This window comes from Cladophialophora yegresii, assembly GCF_000585515.1.
Source record: "Cladophialophora yegresii CBS 114405 chromosome Unknown aczIN-supercont1.3, whole genome shotgun sequence".
Lineage (NCBI taxonomy): Eukaryota > Fungi > Ascomycota > Eurotiomycetes > Chaetothyriales > Herpotrichiellaceae > Cladophialophora > Cladophialophora yegresii.
Genome location: NW_006913047.1, coordinates 4,008,423 through 4,026,680, shown reverse-complemented (window position 1 = coordinate 4,026,680; position 18,258 = coordinate 4,008,423). Strand labels below are relative to the sequence as shown.

At 54.6% G+C, this 18,258-nt stretch overlaps 8 protein-coding genes across 8 annotated transcripts; 6 read left to right on the top strand and 2 right to left on the bottom strand.

Moving 5' to 3' along the window:
- Positions 1–1,515: 1,515 nt before the first annotated feature.
- Positions 1,516–3,708, top strand: A1O7_05207 (uncharacterized protein; the record flags this gene model as incomplete). The annotated part of the gene is made up of 7 exons (XM_007759217.1): positions 1,516–1,704; positions 1,759–1,986; positions 2,036–2,223; positions 2,282–2,336; positions 2,394–2,751; positions 2,808–3,209; positions 3,260–3,708. 7 exons carry the CDS (start codon positions 1,516–1,518, stop codon positions 3,706–3,708), a joined length of 1,869 nt encoding a protein of 622 aa, XP_007757407.1.
- Positions 3,709–4,321: 613 nt separating this feature from the next.
- On the top strand, positions 4,322–6,862 carry A1O7_05206 (uncharacterized protein; the record flags this gene model as incomplete). Its single annotated transcript, XM_007759216.1, has 1 exon — positions 4,322–6,862. One exon carries the CDS (start codon positions 4,322–4,324, stop codon positions 6,860–6,862), a length of 2,541 nt encoding a protein of 846 aa, XP_007757406.1.
- A 351-nt stretch (positions 6,863–7,213) lies between these two features.
- On the top strand, positions 7,214–7,627 carry A1O7_05205 (uncharacterized protein; the record flags this gene model as incomplete). The annotated part of the gene is made up of 1 exon (XM_007759215.1): positions 7,214–7,627. One exon carries the CDS (start codon positions 7,214–7,216, stop codon positions 7,625–7,627), a length of 414 nt encoding a protein of 137 aa, XP_007757405.1.
- Positions 7,628–9,461: 1,834 nt separating this feature from the next.
- A1O7_05204 (uncharacterized protein) lies at positions 9,462–10,822 on the top strand (the record flags this gene model as incomplete). Its single annotated transcript, XM_007759214.1, has 3 exons — positions 9,462–9,543; positions 9,599–9,650; positions 9,703–10,822. 3 exons carry the CDS (start codon positions 9,462–9,464, stop codon positions 10,820–10,822), a joined length of 1,254 nt encoding a protein of 417 aa, XP_007757404.1.
- Positions 10,823–10,867: 45 nt separating this feature from the next.
- A1O7_05203 (uncharacterized protein) lies at positions 10,868–12,241 on the bottom strand (the record flags this gene model as incomplete). Its single annotated transcript, XM_007759213.1, has 1 exon — positions 10,868–12,241. One exon carries the CDS (start codon positions 12,239–12,241, stop codon positions 10,868–10,870), a length of 1,374 nt encoding a protein of 457 aa, XP_007757403.1.
- A 536-nt stretch (positions 12,242–12,777) lies between these two features.
- Positions 12,778–13,987, top strand: A1O7_05202 (uncharacterized protein; the record flags this gene model as incomplete). The annotated part of the gene is made up of 2 exons (XM_007759212.1): positions 12,778–13,071; positions 13,127–13,987. 2 exons carry the CDS (start codon positions 12,778–12,780, stop codon positions 13,985–13,987), a joined length of 1,155 nt encoding a protein of 384 aa, XP_007757402.1.
- A 464-nt stretch (positions 13,988–14,451) lies between these two features.
- On the top strand, positions 14,452–15,548 carry A1O7_05201 (serine/threonine protein kinase; the record flags this gene model as incomplete). The annotated part of the gene is made up of 2 exons (XM_007759211.1): positions 14,452–15,375; positions 15,453–15,548. 2 exons carry the CDS (start codon positions 14,452–14,454, stop codon positions 15,546–15,548), a joined length of 1,020 nt encoding a protein of 339 aa, XP_007757401.1.
- Positions 15,549–16,568: 1,020 nt separating this feature from the next.
- A1O7_05200 (uncharacterized protein) lies at positions 16,569–17,587 on the bottom strand (the record flags this gene model as incomplete). Its single annotated transcript, XM_007759210.1, has 3 exons — positions 16,569–16,753; positions 16,848–17,094; positions 17,204–17,587. The coding sequence occupies 3 exons, from the start codon at positions 17,585–17,587 to the stop codon at positions 16,569–16,571; spliced, it is 816 nt and encodes a 271-aa protein (XP_007757400.1).
- Positions 17,588–18,258: the final 671 nt, after the last annotated feature.

Sequence of the window (18,258 nt, the reverse complement as noted above, 5' to 3'; positions counted from 1 at the left end):
TCACCAGGATGTTCGGGTCGCGGGTCGATTGTGACATACCCGCCCCCCCACGACCATGATAGCGCCAGGACCCGGAGACTTGCAGGTGGATGAGCAGATCAGAGGTCTCCCCAGGTCATAAAGCACCCGATGCAAGAGAGGACCAAAGCCGTGGACTCACCGAGCCGGTAATGAAGCATGGCCAGAAGCGCATTTGTCCAGTGTTTTAGTAAGTGTACAACAGACAAGAGCTACTTCTAGAATTTTCTTTGGAGCTGACATGCAATGTCAGAAATGAATGGAGGCGCACCTCCAGAGCTCTATTGTGCTTCAGTACGCCGTCTTACCACAGTAGTTTGGTGGTGATGATTTAGCTTTGTTTGGTTTCCACGACCCAGATGTTCGGTACCGCCCATGGAGAGCGTTTGGGTCGGTTAAGGGACGTGGCGCACAAAATCTAGCTTTCTCGCAGCTTGCTGACGGCTCCAGCCTCCGGCCTGTGTTGTACTCCGTCCTCCAGACTGGGTTACACAACACCCCATAGCTGTCCTCAGTCTAGGTGGGGTCCCCGGACCAGGCTTAGATCGAGCGCTGTTGAATAGCTCCCCACATGTGTGGGGACATGATCCCGGGTTTATTCTGTAGACCCGATTTCTTAAAATGCCCAGTTCCAAGCATCCTAGCGGTCATAGATTTATTCCCACGAGGATTGGCGCGGCCTTCAACAAATGGAAATGTGAACGATTACGGAGGAGCTCGAACATGATTGCCATGGGTGGAGGCTTGGCAAAGACGAGTGGATGCAGAAAAATTCATGGCCAAGCATCTCGAAAGGCCGACGAGTGAGTTGGGCGGGGCCGCCAGATGCTGGAGTGGCTGGCCAGAGGTTACACAAGTCAGACAGGCTCGACTCGCTCCGAGAAAATGAGGCAGCCACAGCTGACTTTTGCACTCTAATACTCGTACTGTCAGCTGTGTCCGACGTGATGAACATGACCAGCGAAAGGGTCCTCTCTACGTTTGGCCAGATAATCTGTGATCAAGCTCACAGCTCCATCAAACATGATGGTCTGCACCTACGCATTATGTCCGCGTACCAAGGAGTCGAGGACCGATGTTTTATGAGTGGTCCTCGATGATTGACCGACCCGGCATGCATGACTTGGCACTACTCGTTCGCCCACGGAAAATACCCAGGCGTCAAGGCGCTCATGGCGCTCCAGAACCTCGTGGCCTGAAGGCCTCGGAAGCTCGATCTACCGTGTCGCCAATTCCCTTAGGCGACCCAGCGGAGGGTTTAGCCCGTGGTACTGTGTACCACAGTACGAGGTAGAAGGTGTGACCGGGGCCCCAGATTGCGCTCAAACGCCATGACTCAGGTGGAGAGGACCACTTTCGCTAATACACGCGAGTTGACGGGGAACTTTGGCGACTTTATCTACATGTTGAGCTGCACTTTTCTCCTTGCCTCCTCTTCTGCTCCCCTACTCTGGCCGGCACCCCGACACTACGACCAGTCACCGAGCCTTGTACACCATGGCTGCCTCATTTGAAGAGAAACGAGTTGACGCTGGGGTCGAAGTCACGGAGCATGCCCGCTCCGAGGCTCGACATGTGGCCGTTCACGAGATTCCTCTCGATCTCGACGACCCACACAAAGCAGCATTGGAGGACAACCCGGAAAAAGCAGAGGGCTTGACCTTGACGACTTTTCTTGCGATAGCTGTGAGCGACGAACCTGGCGGCTTCCGACGGCCTGAGTGCTAACTCTTCTTCCAGTCCCTCTCGTTCTCCTATGTCTGTCCGATTTCATGTGGATTTGTCCTCGTCACTAGCATCCTTGTCCCAATTGGGACGGATCTTGGAGACACTCAGCACATTTCTTGGATTGTCGGCGGCTGGAGTATTGCGTCGTCGGTCAGCTTCTCTCTCGCCGGCGCCATCAGTGACGTCTTCGGCCGAAGATGGACTATAGTCGCCGGTGAAATCATTGCAATTGTTGGATCTGTAAGTCAAGCACCGGGGGCGTCACGAACACGCTGACAGGGGCCTCAAGATCATAGCGTGTACTGCGCAGTCGACCCTTATGCTCGCAGCAGCCTCGACCGTCATCGGATTTGGCTGTGGCATTATCTTTGTGAGCTATGCCGGCATCCAAGAACTCGTCCCCAACAAGTGGCGAGGCTTGCTCGGTCTTACCGAATGTGCCATGACATTGCCATGGGCGGCTGCCGGCACCTTGATGTACGTCCGCTCAAGATGATTTTCATGTATGCCAGCCCAAGTACTGACGCAAAAGCAGTGCTACCACCTTGAATGCCAATACGGCTGCCGGCTGGCGCTGGTGCTACTATATCGTGAGTCTTGGCATTCTATTGTTGCGCTGGGATAGAACGCCTCCTGACCTGTCTTAGGGTATCATATACGGTGTTCTAAGTATGATCGGCACAATCCTCTTCTACTATCCCCCACCGAGGCCACAGTACGATTTCCAGAAGTCCCGCTGGCAGCAAATCAAGGAGGTCGATTATATCGGATTCCTGCTTTACACTGGCGGTTTGACCATATTCCTGATCGGACTAACCTGGGCCGGAACCCCCGGGCATGCCTGGAAATCGGCTTCCGTGATTGCACCAATCATCGTGGGTATCTTGACCCTGGTGGCGTGCTTCATCTACGACTTCACAGTACCGCAACAGCCGTTCTTCCCATTGAGCTTGTTCCGCCAAGTCCGCGAGTTTACAGTGCTCCTCGTGGTTGTTTTTGTGGCCGGTGAGTAGTCCCACCGAAGGGTCAGACCTCAGTGGAATGCTAACTTTCAGCGGCAGGCATGGTTTTCTACTCCTTCGCAGGCCTGCTTCCACAGGGTTCGCTCTACATGTACACGTCCGACCCGATCCAGATCGGTGTCATTGCTCTGCCAAACGGCATCGCCCAGGTCCTGTGTGGCGGTATTGCGACCCTCTTCATGGGCAAACTCGGCCATTTGAAGCTTCAAGTCATCGTGTGCTTGATTTTCCAGACGGTTTTCACGGCAGCCTTTGCTGGTTTTATCCCCATGAACCGAGCGGCATGGTCGGCATTCCAGTTCTTCAGCATGGGACCTTTCGCCTTGATCACTCTGCTCTGCTATGTGATCGCGGGGCTAAATGTGCCACTGAGGCATTTGGGTATCGCCTCCGGGTTGATTGGGACATTCCGCAGTGGAGGCGGCAGTGTTGGCAATGCGAGTAAGTGGTGCTATTTACCCCATGCCACAGTCCGTGCTAACAGCAGAAAGTCTTCAACACAATTCTCAACGGCGTAGTCAAAGGCCAAATCCCTAAGAAGCTCGCCGAGGTGGCAGCTACCTACAATCTGTCTGCCGATCAACTGGCAGCTTTAATTCCTGCTACGGCTGAAAATGCGGTGGGAATACCAGGAGTATTTGCTTCGGTCCCTGGGATAACTCCCGCCATTGAACAGGCGGCCGCCCAAGCATACAAGGAAGCATATGCCCACGCCTTCAGGATGGTCTTCTACAGCTCCATCCCGTTCGGAATTATCGCCATCGCTTGTGCGTGCTGCATCAAGGACTCGTCTCAGTACCTCACAAATCACACCGCGGTCCACATGGTGCGGGAGGGTGCGTTGGGAAAGAACCCTGGTCGGACGCACGAGCATGCGAATACAGCTCCAATGTTCGAGGACTCCAAGGTTACTCACTCCGAGGATGACCGATCGTCATAGGAGGGCTCCTTTGGACTGGCGGCGAAGGAGAGACGGCTCGGGAAACACCAGTGGAAGATGCATGAGCTCGAAGATCTACTTCCACAAGATGATGCAGTCTGAGACATCCGTTGTTGTTACTTATACTGTACTTCATCCTTCTGCCTAGTGACGGAACAAAATGAATCTTCAAGCCCATCTACTTGTGTTCGCAGCTGTTCATTGTGCAAGCTCTCGCTACCGATAAAGTTTGCGCTTCTGTCACCGTGATTCTAGGAATCTGTTCTTCCAATCCAGCAATATCGAGATACAGAGGTCTCCGAAGTGCTATCTACTGAACCCTACCTGTATGGGTACAGTCGTGTGCTATGGGGTCGAGGCTCGTGGTGGAGGTTCTCCGCGTTCCGGCCCCAGATGCCCCAGCAGCCCCAGCTACGAGCTATGTACTCGGACACGGACAGGCACCACGGGCTCTGTATGGCCGCCGAAACAGCTCCACAGTTCTCCGTATCCTCGGGACAGGTCTGGCCTCGTCGGCGTGAATTGCTAAACTATCCTGCCACACCTTTGGACCAAACCGGAGCAGCCTTCCTGAATCCTGATGCCATGTCGCGGCGACTAGGGGCACTGCAAGATGCCCTCGAAAGGGGTGCGCAATAAGAAGTGTCTGTTTTGTGAGAGGAGGTTTCTCAAGGCTGAGCATCTCAACCGCCACCAGCGGGCTCATACTGGGGAGAAGCCGTTCAAATGCACTTATTGTGGTCGCGAATACGGCCGGAGTGACGTCTTGATGCGACATGTTCGAAATCATCATTCTGATAACGGACAACGAAGCGCCTTACCGGCTGCGGCGTCTGGCCTGCACGAAGGTGCGCCAGCGGGGAGGAAAGCCGTAGACGCACCATCGCCTTACGCTGTGCCGTCGGCAAGCTTGATGCAGACACCACTCTCTGGCGAAGGCTCTCAACATCAGGAAGGCGCAACTACTCAGGCTCGATACAGTGGCCCGACACTGCAAGCGGTCACATATCCACCTGACTCCAGCGTTCCTGTTGACCGTAGAGTCACAGGCCCATTCGACGCAGTTCAGAGCTGGTTAGAGCCTCCTGGCTTGTCGCTGGGCCTGAATAATATCTGGGATGACCTGCCCGAGTTTGAGTTCGGGAGCATCCCAGGTGGCTCGACTCTGGGTCTTTCATCTTCATATTCTGGACTACTCGTCCGTTCACCGCCCACCGGCGATATATCGGACGAAAGGTATGCAAAGATTGCGAGCTTATGGCCGATGAAGAAGCAGACGCCGCGGCGCTTGATCCAGACTCTCTGGGGCAATGTCTCTTCTTATCCGGAAGACAACATATTCTCACAGCCGATGGAAGCAGCGGACGAAGAAAGCCTTTCATCACGAACTCCGTCCCGGAGAGGAGAATCAAGATGGGGGTTGGACGAAGCTAGGAGGGTAAGGCTGATGGAAGATTGTGCGCCTCTTTATTCGCAGCCTCGTTCAGGGCGAAAGTCGAATGGCAACGCCGCAATCAGCAATAATAGCAGTGCAGGTGAGAATACGAGTGTCGACAGCTGCGGATCTGCCAAATTTCCGTCGACACAGATCTTGGATATCAGCTTGGACATTTACTTCCGGCGATTCCACCATTTGATGCCATTCATCCACGAGCCAACCTTTGCGGCCAAGCAGACGTCGAGCAGTCTTCTCTTTCCCATGTGCCTGATGGGACTGACGCTCCTGGACTCTGTGCGAGCGAAAAGATTTGTGAGCGCGCAATTGGTGGATGCTATTGAACGGTGCAGGCGAGACCTGGTCCTGAGCTCACGGCACGGGGGTCAACTCGGGGAGTTGTTGACTGCGTTGGCGGCTGCCACCCTGCTACTCACTGTCGCCTGCATCAGCCCCAAGCAAGCTCTAGCAGAGCACTCTCGCCTTCTCCACAGCGAGACCATCCACGTCGCGCAACGGCACGGGCTGTTCTTTCCTCAAGAAGGCCAAGAGCTCTCGTCAGACATCTTTGATAATCCGGAGGACGACACAGCAAAGTGGAAAGCGTGGACGAAGATCGAGTCAGTCAAGAGATTGATTGTATGCTTGATCATGTCGGACTCCTTCTTCTCCGCTCTGGACGACCACAACCCGATCATACGGACCGAGGCCCTACACTTCTACTTTCCCTGCAAGAACGAGCTGTTTCAAGCGCCGACAGCGAAGCGATGGAGCCAGCTCGTCAATGCCGGCGCTGCGACAGTGATGCCCTGGATGACACCGCAGCTGGAAACCGCAGTTCTCCCTGCACCGCCGGATGCCAACACGCTAGGATTCTTTGGTCTGTTTTCCACCATTTGGGTACGCATCGCCGAAGCAAAACACCGGCACACATCCTTGACGTCGGATGCTTCAGGCCTTCTGATCCCAGCCGATGTCTTTGCCCACGATGAGCACGCTGCCTCTATCGTCCCATTTCTGTTAAAGATATGGAGGACGTATGGCCAGACAATGGGGTCTATCAACCCGAACTGCGAAGCCTTCTGGCACCACTTGAACATCTCCATGACCGCAGACCTTGGTCTCTTTGAACTTGCCTCCGGGAGGGAAGGAGCAGAGAGCGCCAAAACCGCGCTGGACGCCATCGCAACGTGGTCTCAGACCAGTGCCGCACGGCGAGCATGCGTTCACGCTGCACAGACCTTCTCCGTCATGTCCAAACGTCGACCCATAGATGGGACGTCCTACGAAGCGGAAATCGCTCTCGTACATGCGGCGCTGGTGCTTGGCCTGTACGTCTTCGTCATGCCCCAAGACGACACAGACGGTGCTCTTCGGGAAACGTACACCGAGCCGTTCGAGCTCCTGGACAATGTGGACTGGAATCTTGTGGCGCAGGAGGGGTTCGGCAGCTACACTACTGATACCAACGGACCAGAAACCGATGTGCTGTTATGCTCAGCGATCTGCCGGGCGAGAGACTTCATCCGCGTGGGGGGACCGATTTCGTTTTCCGGGGTCGTGCAGCGCGGCGGATACGCGTCCGCACGACGGATCCTGCTCGACTACGTGTATCTGTTGGAGGAAAATGGGACGCGATACAACGTGATGGAGTTCTGCCACATCTTGCGCATTCTGAGCGATGCTTTGATTGATCTCGACTCTGGAGGGTCAGAATGAGAGGTCGAGATACCTCTTAGACCGTGATACCTCTTACACCAAGGACGTCGCAAAGACATGAAATCACGCATGACAGCCATCACCTGGTAGGATATAGAATGCAGATGTGATGAAGGTATAAAGTACATACTATTAGTTAAACCCGAGTTACTTGTATTCGACAATCTGGAAACTGCAAATGACGTGATTTCTGGGTCCATGGGGACCGGCGCGGGTGCGTTTGCGGGCGGTGTCGTCCCCTCCACCGTGAAAGGCAGTATGTATTCAAATTACCACAAGGCGACACAATGATCGAGCCGGCCTTGTGATGTGACAGTGACAGTGACAGTGACACCGACTGTCGTTCCCACGATGTTCAGCTCCCGCCACCCCGAAGACCGCTTCCGCCTGCGCATGCACCGCGCCCGCAGCGTCGACCTGACCGACGCCGAACTCGTCGAGATCCGCGCCGCCCAACGCACCTTTGAAGGCGCCTACGTGCGCACCGCGCTCTCGCAACTCTCGTTCTCGCTCGTCGTGCTCAAGATCTTCACGTCGGAGTTTTATTCGATCGGCGCCCTCTTCGCCGCGTACGCGTTCAGCTTGCTCCTGGTTAGTGCCTATCGGAGACAGCAGGGGAATCGCCAGTTCTTTACGGAGGTGGGCGGTGATGGGCTGGCTATGAAGAGATTCGTGACGAGCGGGAACGTGGTCGTGGCGGTCACGGCACTGACTATTGCCGCGATTGTGAGTTTGTTGGTGTTGACGCTGAGGTTGGAGACTTGATGCGAGGGTTGCTCAATGCTGCACATGCATATACCGTCAGGGACTTGGGGCGATGCAGTGAAGTCTGTTACACCCCGGACGAAGTCAAGGGGTTGGTATTGGGCTACAACCATTATTCCTCGGAACGAAACCTGGCCCGTCATATTCCCGCCGCGAAGTTCCCGGCACGACGGCGCTGCCGCGCAACGCTGCGAACAGCATCAGGAATTAGGGCAGTGCACTGAAGCCCGCTAGGCCCTCGTGGAGGTCAGGGGCGCGATATCAAGGGGGGTTCACCAGGGAAGGGTTGCTGGTGTTGAGCTACACAGCACAATCACTGTTCAGTGTTCCTTGGACCGACACCTGGCCTTTCACATCTCCGCCGCGAAATTCGATCCCGGAGGATATCAGAGTGCAACGTCGAAGGGGTGGCAATTGGGAGGAGTTGATGGTATTGGGCTACAAAGGGTGTTTCTTGGAGCAAAACCTGGCCCTTCACCATCCGGACGCGAAATTCCGGACTCCCAGCAGCTGTCAATGTGCTACTGTGGTCGCACCCGAATCGCATGCCAGTCTTTCCCTGCCCTTGCTAAACAAGCGAGGGATGTACTCGTGCATCTTTCATTATCTTCATCGAGAACGAAACGGGATATCGATCGCATGGTGTGGCTTCCTGTAGCGGGATAGGTATGGCAGCCGGGATAAGAGTACGACGCTGCAGACGACGGAAACTGGTGGTACCCATGGCATCACATCGAAATACCCAGATCACGCGCGGACCTACCTCTCTATGAAGCAGGACTCGGGTTGCAGAATGACCGGCAAGACAAGGCAGCATTGTTGGCCGAGTGCTGCTCACTGGTTTGACAGGTGGCCCAACTTTACGAATGTCCGAGAACTGTACGCCTGTCTGTCTATGTGACCTTCCACCGTGGCGATTCAGCGGCGGGAAAAGATGTGCAACCCTGTCTATCTGCGTCAACAGGTCTTCAGCCTGTTGGAAGCAGATATTGAGGAGGCTGCGACTGACCGAATGATGGTGGGCTAGCTACTTGCCAACCCTTTACCGGATGGTCGATGCGGCTGTGGCGAAGAACTTGCGATTGTGGCTTCAACCCCTTCAGGTCAGTGGGGACTGGAGCACCTACGATGACACAAACTTGATGGACATTGTGGCCGTAGATTGCAACAGCCATGTTTTCCACGCGAACGCCAAGGTGAACGACTAATTAGCTGTTCGTGTCCATAGTAGAGGTCCGCAAGCAGTATCAGGTTCCGTTCCTTTGATACGCGCCTACGGGCGAGTTCTCTTTCGATTGGAAACACATCGCTCATATGCCAGAATTAATGTGCAGGATAACAGTGTCTGCTGTATGAAATGAATCAACTCTCAGACGAGGCTCACTTGAGCAGGATTGCCGGGAAATTCTTACTCCGACCCACTGCGCGGGTCAGTCACTTGAATTTACTCTCACTGCCTTTTCACAATTGACATTGACTCGACCTTGAGCAACAACAATGCCCGGACCGTGAGCACATCGTCTTCTTCTCCTCTTTACCTTTTATATAGGATTCCTTTTTTCCATGGCACATTTCGGCGGTTGATATCTTTCTTACAAGGAGGCCCTTTCGAACAGCCAGGAGCAGTTACGAGCCGGTTGGTCTTCACTCAATTGCTCACTTCCTAGATGGCCGGTTTGCCCTACGGCAGGTGCAACTACTTTCAATAGACTTGAATCACTCTTCAAACAAAGGCAACTGCGTTGGAGTTTCCACTTCATTTCTCTTTCTCGCCTTCTCTGGAGGAAGACTTTCTGCATTCTACGATGCATTCGACGCTCACTTGCCCGAAACCATGGCTGAGATTGAAAAAGTCTCAGCATGCTTCCTCGAGCCTCTGAAGACCGTTCATGAGACTCGCTCGGAGGAAGTCTTCGGTATGATAAAGGCCTCGCAATCTGCATCTGACTAACGCTGACCTCGTTTACCCAGTTCGAGCGTTCGTCGTCGAGATCCCTGCCAAGTTGACAAGCAAAGCTCTCAGGTACGGTCCCCCAAGTGTGAGGGGCCAAAGCAGGACTGACGCAAAGTGTTAGCATTGTCAAACCCATCATTCCCTCTGGGGGCAAGCATCCGTCCTTCGGCCATTTCCGTCGCGTATGCACTCTGACTCATCTGCCCGAGGACTTGACATGGCGGCGTGATTACGATGCGAGGGGACTGCAAACCACATTTGTGCTGGTACCGAACACCGTGGTGCCGTGGGAGGATATCAAAGCCATTTTTGAGCCGCATATCGATGTTGAAGGCCTCCCTCGCTGCTTCGACGCTGTGGTTCCTCGCCATGCACCATTGAGTGCTGAACAGGCTGCCCTCTGGAGTGAGCGCTATTGGCCAGCAATCTACAATCCTGCCGCACAGGTCATTCAGGATTGCCCGCCGCTTCATCATCTCCGTCGCACTCGTGCTCTGCTGGAGGTCCCTGCCACCGACAGGTACATGGAGCTTGCGTTGGCGGCTGCTGGGCAATCTAAAGAACATGGCCATGGAAGAGGAGTCGGTGCTGTTGTTGTCGACCCAGAAACTGGAGCCGTCGTAGCCGTTGCAGGCGATGCTCGCTGGTGGTCTGCTGATGGAGAGCTCCCGCAGTCTCCAACGGCCGATCAAGGAGAAGGCAAACCTGAGTGGCATGCCGTCATGCGTGTCATTGCCATGGTTGCAAACAAAGAACTACGTCGACGCATCAATGCCGGAGGACACCTGAAGTTCAAGGATACCTGCACCGAGACTCCATCCGGCCAGTCTCTCACGCTCATCGAAACTCACTATGAGGAGGAAGACGAACCTCTTCGTGATCTCAGCGCTGGACTGGGTAATATTGTGCTCGAAAACTGCAGCATCGATGCGTTACCGGAGAAACGGACAGGCCCTCGCGGTGAAGGCTATCTCTGCAGTGGGCTCGATATCTACCTCACTCATGAACCCTGTGTTTGCTGTGCAATGGCTATGATCCATTCCAGATTCCGGGCATGTGTTTTTGCCCGACGCATGTATGGCAGTGGTGGACTCTCTGCCGAACCTGGCAAGAACAGGCTGGGTTATGGTCTCTTCTGGCGACGAGAGCTCAACTGGCGCGTCATGACATTCCAACATACGCTGGTTGCTGCCCAGGAGGGCGAAGACGGTCGAATGGATACGGAAATATTCCATGCTTAGGAAGTCGATTATTCGGAATATCAGACGACATCATCATCATCAACCTCAGGCGAACTCGGCCACTCTGGTCCAGCCACCACCGCTGTCTTTCTTGCGGAACTCGACAGCCTCGCCAAAATAGCCAGCATCATTCCATTGTCTCATAGTATGGCTGTCATACGGGCCGTTGATTGCGCCGCCGTCGCGAGCGTCGGTCCATCGAAACTCCCACATTTGTACCTTAGCATCAGGATCATGAGCATCGTCGTCATCGGCCTGCGGGGGATCAATCCAGTCGTTCCCGGTTTCTCTCCGGTATTGTCGCATGAGCATTTCTCGTTCGTCGTCGTAGACTTCAGCTTGGCCTTTGGTGAGAAGAAAATCAGCTGCACCAGTAATAGTCTCAACCTTCTGCTTTCGAAGCTGATCCGCAGCATCATCCTCGTCAGAAGCTCCATTCTGCTTCTTGTGCTTGTTCTTGTTCAGCCACTTGGCTTTCTTGTCCTTGCCTTTTCCAAGTCGAGCCAGAGCTTCAATGATCGTTTCGCCACGGTTCAGCAGAGGGATCAGCTCGGCCAGCACGTCTCCTGTGGACTTCAGTTCGTCTGCGAAATCACGCTTTCTTCGCTCCTCCTCGCGCTTTTCAGCGGCCTCTTTTGCTTTCTTCATATCCTTTTTGGACGTTCCCTCCAGCCATATGTCATGGATGGCATCGGGATCTGCTGCTTTGCGGACGTAGTTTCCTTGATCGTCGAACCGGCCTTCCTCCTGCTCTGCACGCATGTTGAAAGCATCGAGCTTCGGGGCGCGGTTCTTTTTGCTTCCGGCGCCTAGTTCAGGGTCTAGATCGCCAGTGTCTGCTCGGGTCTCATCGTCCACCTCACTCTCGCTACTGCTTTCACGGTCATTGTCCTGCTCTCTGCCTTTACCCTTTCCTCGCCCGCTCAGAGAAAAGTCGGCCGAAACGTGACCACCACTTTTCGAACTCTGGATTTGGCCCTCTATTTCATCGGCGTCGATGAAGCGTACAGCCTTCTTCTGTCCGCCCCTTCGTCCGACGTCACCTTCTGAGTCGTCACCGTCCTTGAAATCCTCATCGAGATCCGCGAACATATCATTCTCCTCTTCGTCTCTGGACTTCTCCTTCTCCGCGTTTTCCTTCGCCTTGGCTTTCCTATCGGCCCGCGCATTAAAATTGTCATTGTCTGAGTCGGAATCGTAGCCGTCAATATTCACGGCGCCGCGCTTGACCTGTTGACCGCGAGCGCCGATGACGTCGGCTTGCAGCACGGCGTCATCTTCGAGCGCGTCGGGCGCGAGGGCGGAAGGGTTACGCACGTCAAAGCGCGGTTTCTTCGTGGGTTGGCTGTAGTCGTCTGGGTCATGGGTGCGGACATAGTCCTCGGCGGCGCGTTTGTTCCGCGGTGCGTTGTAGGCCATCGGTGCGGTCGCAGGGAAGGTGAAAGGCTTTGACGTGAGCCGTGGAAGCTAGAGAATCATCACTGCGACAAGGCGAGCTTCGTGAATACTTGTGTGTTTGCCCGTGGTGAACGTGGTGAGCCCAGAAGTGTTGTAGTAGTTGTGCATCCATAACTTTCTCCGAACCCCAAGGTTGCGTCACAGGCTCATGCTGCCTGCTTCAAACGCCTGCGGTACATCTCGCGTCGTCCCTGTCACTGAGAGTAACTCTCCTCACTTTACTCACCTGCCTACGCACACCAACCCTCCATCGCCTCCGCTCTTCTGTGACTACTTTGCCTCTCTCCTGCGGCAATCTTGTTCCAGAGCGCCACCACTTCTGAGGCAGCGAACAACACCCCGCATCGGACCTAAATCGCGAGACATAGACCTCTCGGTCCTCAAACTCTTTGGCAACGCTCTACGATCAAATCGTCGGCCGCCGTCGCCATGGTGAGTCGCTCTTGAACGGCGCAGTACCCTGTGTCTAATTGCTGCAGGCTTACTATCAGGGCGACATGATGGGCTACCCATCTTTCCTTCGAGGTGCCCCTACTGTTGGGCGGTCCATGGGCCGCTTCGACGAGTACTATCGCTGCTATCCAGTTGTCATGATGGCTGGGCCTGATAGGAATCATGTCAACTTCGGCGGAAAAGTCTTCATGCCACCCTCAGCCCTGGACAAGTTGACGAGATTGCACATTACATATCCGATGGTGTTCGAGTTGATAAATGGGGCTGCTGGGAAGAGTACACACGCTGGTGTTCTTGAGTTCATAGCAGAGGAAGGCAGAATATATCTACCACAATGGGTATGCACGGCATTTTCGGTGAGCATGGAGCCATGTGCTGACATCGAGGGAACAGTTGATGAGGACCCTGGAGCTTGAACCGGGCGATCTTCTTCAGATCAAGTCCACCGACCTGCCGCCAGGAAAGCTCATCAAGTTGCAGCCACAGTCCCCAGCATTTCTCGACATCTCAGATCCCCGAGCGGTGCTAGAAAATGCATTCCGCAACTTCTCCTGCCTGACCAAAGGCGACATCTTTTCCTTCGAATACAATGATCAGACCTACGACATTGCGGTGCTGGATATCAAGCCAGACACAGAATCGCATTCTATCGTAACGATGGAAACAGATCTTGAAGTCGAATTCGCAACCCCGGTGGGATACGTACCTCCAGAGCGAACAAGCGGAACAAGCACACCGAGAAGTGGCGTTGGAAGACCGCGCGGGGGACCGGTGCATTTTCAAGGCACAATGGCGCAGTCGATCAACTATGCAAGCATAGCCCCGTCGTCGAACTCGGCAGAAGCAGGTGCCCGCGCCGTCTCTTCACATTTCCTCACGGAGGGCCACAAGCTCAGCTCGAAAAAGAGCTCCAAAGCACCAACACCAAATCCCTCAACGCCTTTGGCCGGGACGTCAACGAATAATGCACCGCCGCCTGCGAGGAAAACGAACGGGCCGCAACCTCTGCGTCTGCCACCCGGAATGCTCTTCTTCGGGTACGAATTGAAGCCTCTTCGGAAGAAAGATGAGAATGGCGAGCTTGTTGGTGGAGATGAAGTCAAACCGCACTTTAAAGGTCAAGGACAGACGCTACGGCAGAAGAAACGCGGTGCTGGTGGGGGCGCCGACAGTGGAACAGCAAGTGGCGTCAATAGTGATGCTGAAGGAAAGGTGAAGCCAAAAGGTGCGAGCACAGGCACAGGACGGAGGTAGGACATGACCTGGAGTCGGATTGTGGAAATGCTGCGCTGTAGTCGATGATGCATAGCGACGGCGTTGTTGATGGATGATACCGTCCAACGTGACCCGGGTTTTGGTGATTGGGAACACGGTGCTCTGTAGACATGGTATTGGCGACAGAAGAGCCTTGAATCCTTCGTCCGATGCGAGCGACCGAGACGCCGAACACCGCATACCCCAATACCGTGCAGGCTAAGCAGACGTCTTCACCTTGAAGTCTAGGTAGCTTCCGAGTAAATCTGCAAGGCTGCCGCCCACAGATGCCATGGCCTCGTCGGTGAACAATATCCCGAGCTTGCGGTTTCTTGAACGACGTCATTTGCGGTTCATCTGAAGTTCATTTCGAGTCTCTCGCTATTGAGCTGGGTTGGAGTGACCTCTTCTTGCTCTATAGCCGACTGTAATACCATTCGCCGCAGTAAGCGCTACTGCTCACAATGTCCCCATCCATTGACCCAGCAATCCTGCGTGCCCTCAACCTGAACGCATCCTCGTCCAAGATCTCCACCCACGGCGGCTCAGGCTTTGCGTCGACATTCCGCATCACAACGCCCACCACGTCGATATTCGTCAAGCAGTCGCAGTCATCGGGCGCGAAGGTGATGTTTCAAGGCGAACATGCTTCTCTGAACGCTATGCACGGGGCAGTACCGAGCCTCTGCCCGCAGTCCTTCGCCTGGGGCAGCCTCGAAAACAACGGCGGATACTTCCTTGCCACGGAGTTCTTGGACCTCAGCGCCTCATCGTCGAGGACAAAAGCTGGCGCTCGTGCTGGAACAGGGAGCGGTATGTCCCTCGCTGAGAAACTCGCCAAGCTACACACCACGCCGGCACCCATACCGGAGGGATTCGACTCGCCTCAATTCGGATTCCCCGTCACGACGTGCTGCGGGGACACGCCTCAGGACAACACCTTCACGTCCTCGTGGGCCGAGTTCTTCAGCCAGAGGAGACTCCTCGCCATCCTCGAGCGAGGTGAGAAGACGAACGGTGGGGACCCCGAGCTGCGCACGCTTGTCGAGCGCACCGTCAACGAAGTGGTCCCCAGACTGCTTGGGGACGGGCACCTCGGCGGCAAAGAGGGCATCAAACCAGCCATCGTGCACGGGGATCTGTGGTCGGGTAATAAATCCAAGGGCTTCTTCGTCGGTCGAGGTGGCGACACCTCGCCTGACGAACCTGGTCCCGTGGAGGACGTCGTCTTTGACCCCTCATCATGTTATGCACACCATGAGTTCGATTTTGGCATCATGAACATGTTTGGCGGGTTTAGTGGCCCGTTCTGGAAGGAGTACCATGCTATTGTTCCCAAGACGGAGCCGGCAGCGGAATATGAGGATAGAGTGGCGCTGTATGAGAGCGTGAGTTCCCATCCTGGTCATTCGGTGGAGGATCGGAGGTAGTGTTATGGCACTGTTGGAACTGACCGTGCGTCTAGTATCACCATCTCAACCATTTCGCTATCTTTGGCGGTGGTTACGCGTCTGGAGCCAAGCGAATGCTGAAGGGATTGCTCAAGAACTACGGCGACTGATTGAGGTTTGCCGGCGAGTTGGTAATCAAGAACACGCTCTCAGCTTTTCCTTGCGAATTGCAGAAATCGGATGGCTATTGCTATCTCTCATTATGCTTTTCGCGCCACGTACCCGGGTTGCGACCTTGCGCCCTGGGTCGTCAAGCATATCAGGCGAGGCAGTGGAAGGTACGCAGCTGTGCTTGTTGTGGGGACACTAACACCGTCCGTCTCGATTGAAAGCTTACCGACGCTTGTTGCGCAAAAAGACCCAGGAAGGTCGGTTTACTCAATGTCCGCTGGTCTTAGTGCTGACTAGAGTACCGGTGGGTACATACGCACATTCACGTTGCAAGGCAGAGGTGCACCCAGAAACTCTACGAGCGACATTAATTATGTATGACTACGTGGTATGCGTCGACGGCTCTCAGATTGCCTAGCCGTCCCTTTGCGAACCCCAGCCAGTCCTGCCTGCATTGTACATGCAATTGGCCGGGGACGTGATCTGTTCTGGCAAGGAACCTCTACCATGACTTTTGGGAAGCTTTCCGAAGTCACCTAGCTTTGCGTAGGTTCGTAGGATTCAATGGTATTGAGCCTATATGACGATGCGAGTAGGGATCAGTCTCTTTGTCGACGCGCCACGACAACAGCGTCCTAGGTATAAAGCCTCCCTTGGTCAAGAATTGGGCTGCCTAGGCAACTGGGAATGCAGTATCATCCGACTTGCATTCGAACCACTGCATCCGTCGGTAGTAGATATCTCGATTGCGAGAGACAAGTCATGATCGGCCACACATCGAGAGGATATAGCTGTGATGGCCTCGAGACAACGGGGCAGGACGCGCGCTTCCAATACAGCGACTGTGGTCAATTGATTAGAACCAAGCCGATTTCGAGCTGTAGCTGTAGCTCCTGCTGTACGCCGTAGACCACACACGGAACAGCAGAAGTCGCGTGTATATGGAGTGCCATGTCCCTATCTCTGTCGTTGTACCCGTGAACAACTTGACAGACTTTGGTAGGAGCGTATACAGTACCTTAGGTAGGCCTCGCCCAGATGCGCTGGATATCTTCCCCTTCGAGACCGTCATGGTTACTTCGGACAACGTTCTCCACCGCCTCTTCAATCGGATCGTCACCTTCGAGCAAATCGAACCATCCGCGCGTGTCGTTTCGTTCCAACAGCGCAGCCGCGACTCGAGCGACGTCTTCTCTAGGAACACCTGTTGGTGTGTGTCAGCATGGCGCGCAATGACCAAATCTGCTGGTCTTCACCAAGCAGTCCAATGATGGAACGAGGACTGAGATGTCACTGACTTCCTCTAGACGACGTCTTGCCTAGCTTGACCCTGCCGGTCCCAGGAGCGTCCGTCAAGCTCCCCGGCCGGAGATTGATGGCTTGGAAGTCCTTGTCGCCGCTGTCCCGTCGCTTCTTCGTAAGCGCCTCGAGATGTTCATCTGCCTCGACCTTGGCCTTGAAGTAATGCGGCAGGATCTCTTGGTTCACCTTGTCTGCCGCCTTCTTGTCCTCGTCGGTCCACCAGGGCGGGTATCCATTGCGTGACTGCGTTTGATCAGCATACCACGTACAGCTTGGACTGTCTATGGTAAACGTGTAGGCGTGGGGCGGTGAACACAGCGCGGAACTCAACAACTCAACAATCGTCACTCACAGCGATATACGACACCAGAAGAAACTTCTTGACGCTCGGCATCGCCAGCGACGCAGAAATGTAGCACTTGGCAGCGACCTCGTCGATGGCCCTGGTGCGCGCTGGCCCGCCCTTGCCCCCAGCACCGGCACTGAAGACGACAATGTCCGGCTTGACCTTGTCGAGCACTTTCGTGGCGTGACTCACTTCCTTGACGTCGTCGAGACTGTCGACCAGGACGTCGATCGTGCCGGGCTTGTCTTTGCCCAACGCCAAAATCTCGGCTTCGTGCTCGGCGTTGCGGACCACGGAGGTGACGTGCCATTTCTTCGCCAGGAGGAGGGGTTGGAGGAACAGGGCCACTTTGCCGTGGCCTCCTAGGAGTAGGACACGGGGGGTCGACATGGTGGCAGACGACCCTGAAGATATTACGGCAAATTCGATGCTTCAGAAATAGAGTATCCAGGTGGACGGAGGATGAGAGGAGAGCTGCATCAGTCCCCGTATATATGTATATAGCAATGACAGTCGAAACGGGTGAATTACCTACTTCGACAGAGCCGCTGTTCTACATACGTCACTAGTGCGAGGTCTCCAGGAGGTGCTTGGCCTTTACTACTTGTGTTCAATCACGCCCTCCTGAGCTATTGTAAAGTCCCGTCAAATCTGAGCTCGTACATTGGGTAATCTATTCTTGATCCCGAGTGTCCGCTACTCGGAGACTCCACTTAAAAGTCCCGTGGTCGATATATGAGGTTAAGGCGCTACGAAGGGGAATTCTCGGTCGAGTGCCGGACTCCTCATATGATTACATATCGGCGAGAATCAAGTTTATCCATTACAGACTTGTCTGCCGTGTTACGACCTTCGATAGAGAAGCGAGCAGGTCGTCCAGGATCGTCTTTGTCGAGGCGATCAATCTGCGAGCAACACCGTCTGAGGCTGAATACACTCCACAACAAGAATCCCTACATCCCGCAACCTCGCTGGTACACACCCCGTAACCTTAGTAATATATATCCTGTAACTTTACTGATACATATCTCGTAATTTACTAACATATGTTCGTAACCTCA